This window comes from Esox lucius, chromosome 4 (genome assembly GCF_011004845.1).
Source record: "Esox lucius isolate fEsoLuc1 chromosome 4, fEsoLuc1.pri, whole genome shotgun sequence".
NCBI lineage: Eukaryota > Metazoa > Chordata > Actinopteri > Esociformes > Esocidae > Esox > Esox lucius.
This window is the reverse complement of record NC_047572.1, coordinates 23,364,415-23,376,677: the sequence shown is the minus strand read 5'-3', so window position 1 is coordinate 23,376,677 and position 12,263 is coordinate 23,364,415. Positions and strand designations below refer to the sequence as shown.

General features: G+C 55.1%; 1 protein-coding gene across 3 annotated transcripts in view; it reads right to left on the bottom strand.

The window, feature by feature from the left end:
- The window catches only part of LOC105025247 (short transient receptor potential channel 7), a 55,492-nt gene that overhangs the window by 20,888 nt on the left and 22,341 nt on the right, over positions 1–12,263 (bottom strand). For all 3 annotated transcript variants that reach the window (XM_029119196.2, XM_034291856.1, XM_034291857.1), the window contains exons 5-7: positions 5,022–5,238; positions 3,977–4,210; positions 2,513–2,777 (exon numbers count right to left, since the gene is read on the bottom strand). In XM_029119196.2, coding sequence (XP_028975029.2) covers positions 2,513–2,777; positions 3,977–4,210; positions 5,022–5,238 — 716 coding nt within the window. The remainder of the gene's footprint in view (positions 1–2,512; positions 2,778–3,976; positions 4,211–5,021; positions 5,239–12,263) is intronic.

Sequence of the window (12,263 nt, the reverse complement as noted above, 5' to 3'; positions counted from 1 at the left end):
AAGTCATCAAAGAATTGCTTCTCCTACACAGGTCTGCAAAAGGACAGGCACAGGCATCTGAGTTATCTATCTATTTGTATGACGTCAGATCTTTTTCTGCAACTCGGGGCCTAGCTCCAATAGTCACGGTTCACCACTGATTTCCGCGTAATGTTCTTGCCTAAGTTGATGGCATCCATAATCGCCGTCGTTCCTCCAGGGCGGTTTTGGATGCGTCCAGTAATGTGCTCTGGGACTTCCACAGGCTAGAAATGCATCCCACCACTTATATTAGACGCATTGGCTGTCCCTGCCTTGCATCCAGACCTGGAACAATTCATTCATCCTGTAACGCAAGAGGCCACTATCACAACAGCCCCCAAGCCCAAATGGCCAATCATTCCTGAGGTTGACAGAGCGTGATTTACTGAGAGAGAATCTCAACACGGATGTTGTCTTGTCGTCAACTTATCGCGATGAGCTCAATTGTGAGAAAACAGAAATTAATGCAATGATAATACAATCAGAATACTACAGCAGTGTGGCCATGAGTATCCAGCACATCAATTACTCGGAACTCTTAGCAATGGTTGTAATGCTGTAAGTGGTAGCCATCAACAGTAATGGTGTCTGGAAAAGAGGCCACAGAAGATGCTGTGGGGGACCTTAATGCACCTGGAGAGAATGAAGAGGAGGCTGAAGACGGCAGGGAAACTCCAAGGGCCATCTAGGCTTAATGGAGAGCCGTGCTGATTCAGAGAATGAGGGCAGAGCTGTCAAATTGGCTCAAGCCTATATTGGCCTTTGAAAGGTGCGATTTCATAGAATGTTCCTCTGCTCACCTCTGACGGATCTTATACTGTTTTCTTAAACAGCTAACCACATCATACTGAGTCGTTGGGACTAAAAGATTGAATCTAATATTTTGGTAATAAATGTGTCAGTTCACAGAAATCAGTTCTTCAATCCGTAAGAGTCTATCATCACATGGGCATCATATCGCCTGATTCCGTTACATTCGTACCAGCCAGATACTCTTTTTTTTTCTGTGTTCAGCTTAATCTTGCAAACCAGACGATATAAGCCATTATTATAAATGCATTATCAGAATGCCTCATTTGCGGTCTTTTTGACTTTTCAATGAGACGTCTGTAAGTATCAAACCTTTTGTGACACGACTGCGAGATAAGACATCAATCAAAAGGGGAGAGCACACCTTTTCCTGCTCAGACCCACAGTGCCTTAGATATAGCTGAATCTGTCCGGAGTTGTCAGTGGCAGTTGTCTTGTGACAATCGCCAGGACCAAATAGTTGGAGTGACAAACTCATATGTAACTACATTCCAAACTGGAGAGTCTCTGAAACTTGTAGATGCATTTATATTTGCTGTAAGACACCCACAAGCTATGCTGTCATCCAAAAGCTAAGCTACGGAGTGAGTCGAAAATCAGCTGCACTTAGAAATAAATTCCTTAAAAAGTACAAATTGGAGCTAAGAAATATAAAAACATATGTGTTCTATATTCAGCAGTCTCTGGAACAAGGGCATTGGTTTGGTGTTGCTGTGGGACACCCACAAGGCTGATCTACAGTAGTAAGGGTAAGCACAGTATGCTGTTGGTAAATGGACAATGAGGGTAATTGTTTCCCCAAACAATAAAATGAAATCAAAACATTACTTTTTTCTTTTGGATACAAAATAGGCAAGGAGGTAATTAATTAAACAAAACATTTTATGCAAAATTGTTTTGTAGAGTCGGCATTTATGCACAATTACAATAAATGCCCTTTCATTATCATATCAAATAATTTTCCATATTATTTTTCAGCTACATACTGTACACCCTCCATAGAAAAATTACAAAATGATCTATGCAAAATTCATCTTAAAACAACTGCATGTGATCATATTAAATGAAGCCAGTGAAATTGAAGGCCCGTTGAAGAGTCATTGCTGTATTTTATTGTTCTATATCAATACAAAAACATAAACGGAATAGGGAAATGTTACTAAAATTACAAACATACGACTTTCTTGATCACTGACCATGTGAGTGATTGATGTACAGTCTGACTAATCAAAGGACAGACTGACAGACAGACTGACACAAAACCCATTAGCATACTGACTAAGAGCTGTATAGTATATCATTTTACTCTGAGTCATTTAATAATAATAGAGGGATAACATTATATTGTTCCTCATTGATCTAAAGTGGTGAATTGACATTCTGGAAGAGGAAGGAGTTGGAGAAGAGGAATGACAGTCGATAAATGAAGACAAATGGTTTCTAAATGAGCCTTCTACAGGATAAAGACTGATTACATCACTTTACAACGCTGCTAAAAACAACAGAATGACACCGAATGAAACCCAGCAGATCATAAAAACCTCTACTGATAAACCAGACAGATGTAGACAGTTCCAACTTTCACCTGTCCTTTCACTACAGAGCGTTGAAAAAAAAAAAATTATGTATGCGTGCCCGTTTGTCTCGGTGTGTGTGTGTGTGTTTGTGTGGTCCAACTCACGTGGTGAAGGCAGGGTTGTACTTGGCTCCCAGGTAGTAGGAGTAGAGATTGAACATGCCGATCATGAAGGCCACAAAGACCATGATGAAGATGACCATGAACTTAAAGATGTCTTTGACCGTCCGGCCCAGGGAGATCTGGAGCGGGCCGAAGCTCTCGTTAGCCGGCAGGATGTAAGCAATGCGAGAGAAACTCAACACCACTGCGATGGCATACAGACCTTCTGAGATGATCTGGGGGTCAGATGGACGCCACTTATTCCTGGCTGAGAGGACAGGGGGGAGGGGGGGGATAAGAGAAGGACATAGAGAGATGTGGAGAGAGAGGAAGAGAGAAAAAGTGAAATGAGATGAAAAAGGGGGAAGAGGAGATGAGTTAGAGACAAAACGAAGAAAACAGAGTGAGGAAATGGGCTAGTGAGAGGAGAGAAACGGTGTGACAGAGTGTGGAGCCAGAGGGATGTAGGTGCCAAAGAAGAGAGAGTGCGCGAGATAGAGTGTGAGTGAAGCGAGAGGGGATGTGATAGAGGAGTGGTCGAGACGAGTTGTTAAAATAGGGAGAAAACACAGGACTCAAGTGTTTTTCACTGTATAGAAACAGTGTCTATCTGACTGAACCCTGATCTGCAGCCTCTCATCTGAAGTTGTCTGACGATTGGACAGAACAGTCACGCAAATATTGGAGCTCTTAAGAGCGTCTGTGTCATTACATACAAAGGTTGGCTGCAACACGTTGTTTTTACTTTACTCTCTGAAAAGGGCTTTCTTCACTTAGAGAACACCACATCTTTAAGGTGACGTAATCCCTCTGTGCGTGTTGGCCGGTTTCAAATAACTAATATGCCCATAATGACGAGGATGGCCTGTGCGTGTGTTCACAGACTGCACTGTAGCTTCCTGTAGACAGCCGTGTCATGACCACCTCACACCACAAGATGACAGCACTGATAAGATGGGCTGATACAGTGCACTCTGAGGGTAGTGGACGGTTTCATTACAGTCCATCTACACCAACTCTTCCTAATCCTCAGGTCCAGGATTGGCACAAAAAACTGTAGAAAGGTACAGAATGGCCTGGTCCAAAATGTTCCCCGCAATGTACTAAGACTTCACACTGTGTACTTATTGGACTGAATATTTAATGTGAAGGCAGTAAGCAACAAATGTTCCAAATACTACACCAAAGTCCTTGAATGTACAATCGTCCTCCTTCCATGACATCATGTCAAATCGCTCCCCTATTCTTATTATCAGCTGCTGCAGAAGGTCCATGAATGTTAAAAGCCCATTCCCTTCCTTGAGAGTGCGCAGTGAATTTTACTGGATGATAATTAGAACGATATCCAGACATTTAAAGTACATCAAATAAGGTGTGAAGTTACATAGTAATTAACGTTTCACCGTACTTCTTTGGCCCACTCAGACGCTAGCTGACGGCAGGACTGCACCATGCATCTGTACGCACCATAGGTGTAGTAGGCCACCTCAGAAGGTAGTGACGCGTTGTGGATGTCTTCACTGGACACATACTGATCCACATACTGCTGGGCCTTGGAGGCCTTGAGAAAGGCCATGAACCGAGCAGTGAACGAAGCCACAAAGATGGACAGCATGCCGAAGTCCAGCACGTTCCACAGGTGCATCGCGTACTCTCTGGGACCATCCACCCAGATCTCCTTCACTTCCGACCAGATCATACCTGGGAGGGAGAGAGACAGAGAGAGAGACAGAGAGAAAGAGGGAGAGAGAGAGAGGGAGAGAGAGAGAGAGCACATGTCAACATAACACACACCAATTGATCACGTCTGCTACACACTTATTTTAAAGTTGCGTTCAGAACCCAACAGATCCACAAACACGATTACAGTGTTACACCCACACAGACACGCTCCAGGCCCTGTCTCTTCGCAACCAAAACAGGCAGAACATTGCTTATTGAAAAGCTTCTCTAATCAGCATCATCTCTCTACCGCAATTATAAGAGCTTCAAAAAAAGCCCACAGAATTAAAATAACCCCTCTCTACCTCAGATGACACTAGAGAATACACCTCTCACACATCTCAAAAACACTCCAAACAGCTCACACACACTCGAACAGTTCACACACACTCGAACAGTTCACACACACACACTCGAACAGTTCACACACACTGTGTGAAATTGCTTTCGGTGGTAAGAGAATGGGGTCATTACCGGAAATACACAAACAATACTGCTGTGTTAAAAGGAGGGAGAAAGTAAATAGATACCAGCTGAGGCTTTTACAGTGATTGATCTGGTCTTGCCACTTTTTCTCTCCCGCACTTTCTTCCTCTCTATCCACCATCTTTGTATTCTTTCTCTCTTAATCCCTCTGTCCATCTCAATTTGGATCAACTTTCTTTATCCTCCAATTTTTTTCTAGCTCCCTTCATCACTACCTCTCTGTCCATTCATCCTCTCTTTCCCGTCTCTTTCCTCCACCCCCTCCCTTTACCCTCCACCCTTACCTTTCTAATACTATACTCACCCAGAACCCATTTCATGATGAGCATCTCTGTCCAGGAGAACTGGGTGGTCTTGACACGGAACACCTGGCGAGGGTGATCAGTGATGGTCTCATTGGGTAGGTTCTTGACTCCGTCAAAGCGGTCTGAGGCATTGATGACCAGCAGGCCCAGGAAAATAGTGAAGGACACGGCATGTGCCACAAACTTCATGAAGGGACTTCTCAGGATCTGACCCAGCTTGACAAAGACAAACATTTAAAGCATTTAAAACACCCCCATACCATGGTTGCCTGCCTTACTTGCACATGGATCAGCACCCTCCTATTTTTCAGACCTCCTTAGCCAGTACTCTTCCTCAAGGACCCTTCGGTCGTCCAACAAACTGCTTTTGTGCGTTCCACGGTCACGTTTGAAGTTTAAAGGAGATTGTGCCTTTTCTGTTGCTGCTCCAAAATTGTGGAACAAACTACATTTACATATTAGGTCCTCTACTGGTAGCAACATTTTTAAATCCCACCTTAAGACCTATCTTTTTTCTTTACCATTTGAGTGTGCAAATGGGTAGGATGTTCTGTTTATGTTTGACATGTCCTATAAATATCTTTAGTTGGCTATATGTTTTGACTGTACAGCACTTTGGTCAACATAAGTTGTTTATAAATGTGCTTTATAAATAAATGTGACTTTGACTTTGATGCAGGGCTATACTCAAGTAAACCCTAAAACCAACTCTACTACGTGGTATCCAGCCTAACTCCAGTGCTCTCCAGGATTACTGCACCAGGTGAGCAGAAAACGGCTTAGAAAAAATGTAATTGTCGTTTATTGGTTTCATAACAGTGGTGCGTGTCTGCGTCTGCCAAGGCCAATAGTCTGTTGTTATTGGTGGTTGTTGGGTGCTGTTGTAAAAGCTGTGATGTTCCCAGTTGGGAAAAGGAGCAGCCGATCTCTTTCGCGAGGAAACGCATTGTGGTGAGGCCTGAATGTCATTATTCAGGTCCTCTCAGTTGGATTTCGGGAAAATGGTTCAATCACTTGAGGCTGCTACTGAAGTTCACTTTTCCTTTCCTCCTTGAGCTGACTTAAATGAGGTGGAACTGATACCAGTCACAGCGTGGCCTGTCAACGTCCCCTCTGTCAGTCATCCACCACCCCGCCTACCCCATTTCTCCCTTGACCACACCTGACTCAAAACCACAAAACCATTCCCAATAGTTTAGTGACAAACACGCTGTCATGAAAACACATGGCCCATAACCAGTCTTGATTCAATCCTATTTGGAAATGTCATTCATTATCCCAAGACGTTGTCCAGGATAACGTTGTCCAGGATACTCCCCCCCCCCCCCCCCCCACACCCTCCCACCCAACTGCCACTCCCTTATTATGAAACCTACTTGAACGGCTCTAACTCATATCTGAGACAAGGTGGCGGGCATTGGCTGCAGGTGTTGGGACTTTTCTCAGTAATAAGTCAGACTTTGAGTCAGACTTAACCCTCCTGTCAAATGAATGGAACATTTCTCCATTGGAGTGTAGGCAATGACTCTTATTTTACTGACCCTTCAGGGCTCCCATGTCTATACATCAAAGTGTGTTACTGTGTGTGAAGATCCCTAAGCCAGACACAGTACAATGAATCGCCCCCACATCATTTGCAGTGAGGGCAGAATGGGGAAATAAGATGAGCATGTGCATTTGTGTTTGTGTCTGTGCATGTGCAGGTGTGTTTGTGTCTGTGCATGTGCAGGTGTGTTTGTGTCTGTGCATGTGCAGGTGTGTTTGTGTCTGTGCATGTGCAGGTGTGTTTGTGTCTGTGCATGTGCAGGTGTGTTTGTGTCTGTGCATGTGCAGGTGTGTTTGTGTCTGTGCATGTGCAGGTGTGTTTGTGTCTGTGCATGTGCAGGTGTGTTTGTGTCTGTGCATGTGCAGGTGTGTTTGTGTCTGTGCATGTGCAGGTGTGTTTGTGTCTGTGCATGTGCAGGTGTGTTTGTGTCTGTGCATGTGCAGGTGTGTTTGTGTCTGTGCATGTGCAGGTGTGTTTGTGTCTGTGCATGTGCAGGTGTGTTTGTGTCTGTGCATGTGCAGGTGTGTTTGTGTCTGTGTGCATGTAGTGAGAAGTAATCATTTCCCTGGAGAATCCCAGTGCTGCATCAGTCTAACCACAGCTATGTCATGATGGACAGAGAAGACGTAATATGAGTAATAAGATGTGGGCTGCATTTTTCAGTGTCCATTGATCTGGCTTGTATGTTTCAGTGTCCAGGGATTTGCCCTGTATGTTTCAGTGTCCAGGGATCTGCCCTGTATGTTTCAATGTCTAGGGATCTGGCCTGTATGTTTCAGTGTTCAGGGATCTGGCTTGTATGTTTCAGTGTCCAGGGATCTAGCCTGTATGTTTCAGTGTCCAGGGATCTAGCCTGTATGTTTCAGTGTCCAGGGATCTAGCCTGTATGTTTCAGTGTCCAGGTATCTAGCCTGTATGTTTCAGTGTCCAGGGATCTGGCCTGTATGTTTCAGTGTTCAGGGATCTAGCCTGTATGTTTCAGTGTCCAGGGATCTAGCCTGTATGTTTCAGTGTCCAGGGATCTATGTCACGTCCTGGCTGTGCCCCTAGCCATCTCTGCGCTGGGCTCGGGGCATAGCCAGGACAGGACAGGAGGTGGCCTTTAGCCACCTCTACTCCTTTTTTTGGTTTCCCCAATTGGAGGCAGGTGTTAGTCATTGCCTCCAATTGGGGACCCTATTTAAGTTTAGTTTGTAGGCCCCAAGGCGTGGTTCATTTTGGTTTTGTTTATCCTGTGTAAGGAATACCCACGTCACTGGTTGCTGCTTTTTGTTTTGTTGGAGTCCTGCATTCTTTATTTTGTATTAAATGGATTACCTTACCTACCTCTACTCTGCGCCTGTGTCCTCTTCATCCCACAACCGTGACAGAATGAACCACCACCAAGAGACACAGCAGAAATGGACGGTAGGGGAACTCCTCGGTTGGCCGGACAGCGACACCGAGGAGGAGGAGAACCCCTACTGTCCTCTGCGGCACACCGGGCCTCCACAGCATCCACCCCGGAGGAGACGTCGACGGAGGCGACGTAAGCAAACCTCCGTGTGTCCGCCCCAAGAATTTCTTGGCGGGGTGCTGTGGGGGCAGGCGGAATGGAAGGACGCGGCCGTGCCACCCGTGCTCACGTGTGGGGTAGTCCAGGTGCCCCAGCCCTGCCCGGTGCCAGCTCCTAGGCGTCGGGCAACAACGCCGGGGGGGCCTATGAGGGCTTTCCCTGATGTTGGGAGATGTGAGGACTGGTGGGGCTATCGGGACCCGCCGTACCGGTTCTCGCAGCCAGCGCCCCCTGCTGCCCGGGAGCCGCAGCCGGCGCCGCCAGCGCCCCACACTGCCCGGGAGCCGCAGCCAGCGCCCCCCGCTGCCCGGGAGCCGCAGCCTGCGCCCCCCGCTGCCCGGAAGCCGCAGCCTGCGCCCCCCGCTGCCCGGAAGCCGCAGCCTGCGCCCCCCGCTGCCCGGAAGCCGCAGCCAGCGCTCCCCGCTCCCTGGGAGCCGCAGCCAGCGCCGCCAGCGCCCCCCGCTGCCTGGGAGCCGCAGCCAGCGCCCCCCGCTGCCTGGGAGCCGCAGCCAGCGCCCCCCGCTGCCCGGGAGCCGCAGCCAGCGCTCCCCGCTCCCTGGGAGCCGCAGCCAGCGTCCCCCGCTGCTTGGGAGCCGCAGCCAGCGCCCCCCGCTCCCTGGGAGCCGCAGCCAGCGCCGCCAGCAACCCCTGCTGCCTGGGAGCCGCAGCCAGCGCCGCCAGCGCCCCCTGCTGCCTGGGAGCCGCAGCCAGCGCCCCCCGCTGCCTGGGAGCCGCAGCCAGCGCCGCCAGCGCCCCCTGCTGCCCGGGAGCCGCAGCCAGCGTCCCCCGCTGCCTGGGAGCCGCAGCCAGCGCTCCCCGCTGCTTGGGAGCCGCAGCCAGCGTCCCCCGCTGCTTGGGAGCCGCAGCCAGCGCCCCCCGCTGCTTGGGAGCCGCAGCCAGCGTTCCCCGCTGCCTGGGAGACGCAGTCAGCGCTGCCAGCGCCCCCCGCTGCCCAGTGGCCGCAGCCGCCAGCTCCTCCCGCTGCCCAGTGGCCGCAGCCGCCAGCTCCTCCCGCTGCCCTGTGGCCTCAGCCGCCAGCTCCTCCCGCTGCCCAGTGGCCGCAGCCGCCAGCTCCTCCCGCTGCCCAGTGGCCGCAGCCGCCAGCTCCTCCCGCTGCCCAGTGGCCGCAGCCGCCAGCTCCTCCCGCTGCCCAGTGGCCTCCGCCGCCAGCTCCACCCGCTGCCCAGTGGCCTCCGCCGCCAGCTCCACCCGCTGCCCAGTGGCCTCCGCCGCCAGCTCCACCCGCTGCCCAGTGGCCTCAGCCGCCAGCTCCTCCCGCTGCCCAGTGGCCTCAGCCGCCAGCTCCTCCCGCTGCCCAGTGGCCTCAGCCGCCAGCTCCTCCCGCTGCCCAGTGGCCTCAGCCGCCAGCTCCACCCGCTGCCCAGTGGCCTCAGCCGCCAGCTCCACCCGCTGCCCAGTGGCCTCAGCCGCCAGCTCCACCCGCTGCCCAGTGGCCTCAGCCGCCAGCTCCTCCCGCTGCCCTGTTTTCGCCGCCGCCAGGACCCGCCGTGGACTGGCCGCCGCCCGGGCCCGCGGATGACTGGCCGCCGCCGCCCGGGCCCGCGGATGACTGGCCGCCGCCGCCGCCCGGGCCCGCGGATGACTGGCCGCCGCCGCCCGAGCCAGCGGATGACTGGTCGCCGCCGCCCGGGGCCGCGGATGACTGGCCGCCGCCGCCCGAGCCAGCGGATGACTGGTCGCCGCCGCCCGGGGCCGTGGATGACTGGCCGCCGCCGCCCGAGCCAGCGGTTGACTGGCCGCCCGAGGCCGCGGATGACTGGCCGCCGCCGCACGAGGCCGCGGATGACTGGCCGCCGCCCGAGCCCGCGGTGGACTGGCCGCCTTGTCCCGCAGCGCCTTCACCTGCCCAGGAGCCCCCGCATCGTCCTACGGCGCCCTCGCCTGTCCCGGCCTCAGCGGCGCCCTCGCCTGTCCCGGCCTCAGCGGCGCCCTCGCCTGTCCCGGCTCTCCCTGACCCTCCGCCGGCTCTCCCTGACCCTCCGCCGGCTTCCCTGTCTCCGGCTCCTTCGCCGGCTCTCCCACAGGGTTCTGACCCTCCGCCGGCTCCCCCGGCTCCTGCTCCTCCGCCGGCTCCTGCTCCCCCGCCGGCCGTCAACCCTCCGCCGGCTCCCCCGGCTCCTGCTCCTCCGCCGGCTGCCGACCTGCTGCCGGCTCCTATTCCTCCGCCGGCTCCCCTGTCTCCTATGCCTCCGCCGGCTCCCCCGGCTCCTACTCCTCCGCCGGCTCTTCCGCCGGCTCCGGACCCTCCGCCGGCTCCCCCGGCTCCTGCTCCTCCGCCGGCTGCCGACCTGCCGCCGGCTCCTATTCCTCCGCCGGCTCCCCCGTCTCCTATTCCTCTGCCGGCTCCTATTCCTCCGCCGGCTCCCCCGGCTCCTACTCCTCCGCCGGCTCTCCCGCCGGCTCCGGACCCTCCGCCGGCTTCCCCGGCTCCTGCTCCTTCGCCGGCTCTCCCACAGGGTTCTGACCCTCCGCCGGCTCCCCCGGCTCCTGCTCCTCCGCCGGCTCCTGCTCCCCCGCCGGCCGTCAACCCTCCGCCGGCTCCCCCGGCTCCTGCTCCTCCGCCGGCTGCCGACCTGCTGCCGGCTCCTATTCCTCCGCCGGCTCCCCTGTCTCCTATGCCTCCGCCGGCTCCCCCGGCTCCTACTCCTCCGCCGGCTCTACCGCCGGCTCCGGACCCTCCGCCGGCTCCCCCGGCTCCTGCTCCTCCGCCGGCTGCCGACCTGCCGCCGGCTCCTATTCCTCCGCCGGCTCCCCCGTCTCCTATTCCTCTGCCGGCTCCTATTCCTCCGCCGGCTCCCCCGGCTCCTACTCCTCCGCCGGCTCTCCCGCCGGCTCCGGACCCTCCGCCGGCTTCCCCGGCTCCTGCTCCTTCGCCGGCTCTCCCACAGGGTTCTGACCCTCCGCCGGCTCCCCCGGCTCCTGCTCCTCCGCCGGCTCCTGCTCCCCCGCCGGCCGTCAACCCTCCGCCGGCTCCCCCGGCTCCTGCTCCTCCGCCGGCTGCCGACCTGCTGCCGGCTCCTATTCCTCCGCCGGCTCCCCTGTCTCCTATGCCTCCGCCGGCTCCCCCGGCTCCTACTCCTCCGCCGGCTCTACCGCCGGCTCCGGACCCTCCGCCGGCTCCCCCGGCTCCTGCTCCTCCGCCGGCTGCCGACCTGCCGCCGGCTCCTATTCCTCCGCCGGCTCCCCCGTCTCCTATTCCTCTGCCGGCTCCTATTCCTCCGCCGGCTCCCCCGGCTCCTACTCCTCCGTCGGCTCTCCCGCCGGCTCCGGACCCTCCGCCGGCTTCCCCGGCTCCTGCTCCTCCACCGGCTCCTATTCCCCCGCCGGCTCCCCCGTCTCCTATTCCTCTGCCTGCTCCTATTCCCCCGCCGGCTCCCCCGTCTCCTACTCCTCCGCCGGCTCTCCCGCCGGCTCCGGACCCTCCGCCGCCTCCCCCGGCTCCTGCTCCTCCGCCGGCTCCTATTCCCCCGCCGGCTCCCCCGTCTCCTGCTCCTCCGCCGGCTCTTCCGCCGGCTCCTGACCCTCCGCCGGTTTCCCCGTCTCCTATTCCTCCACCGGCTCCCCCGGCTCCTGCTCCTCCGCCGGCTGTCGACCCTCCGCCGGTTCCCCCGGCTCCTGCTTCTCCGCCGGCTGTCGACCCGCCGCCGGCTCTCCTGCCGGTTCCTGTCCCTCCGCCGGCTCTCCCGTCTCCTGACCCTCTGCCTCCCTGGCCTGTCCCTGCGGCTCCGCCTCCCCGGCCTGTGCCGGCGGCTCCGGGCGCTGAGCCTCCGCCGGTCCGGGTGTGGTCGTCCCGGTCTTGCGGTCGGGAGCCCGCGCCTTTGGGGGGGGGTACTGTCACGTCCTGGCTGTGCCCCTAGCCATCTCTGCGCTGGGCTCGGGGCATAGCCAGGACAGGACAGGAGGTGGCCTTTAGCCACCTCTACTCCTTTTTTTGGTTTCCCCAATTGGAGGCAGGTGTTAGTCATTGCCTCCAATTGGGGACCCTATTTAAGTTTAGTTTGTAGGCCCCAAGGCGTGGTTCATTTTGGTTTTGTTTATCCTGTGTAAGGAATACCCACGTCACTGGTTGCTGCTTTTTGTTTTGTTGGAGTCCTGCATTCTTTATTTTGTATTAAATGG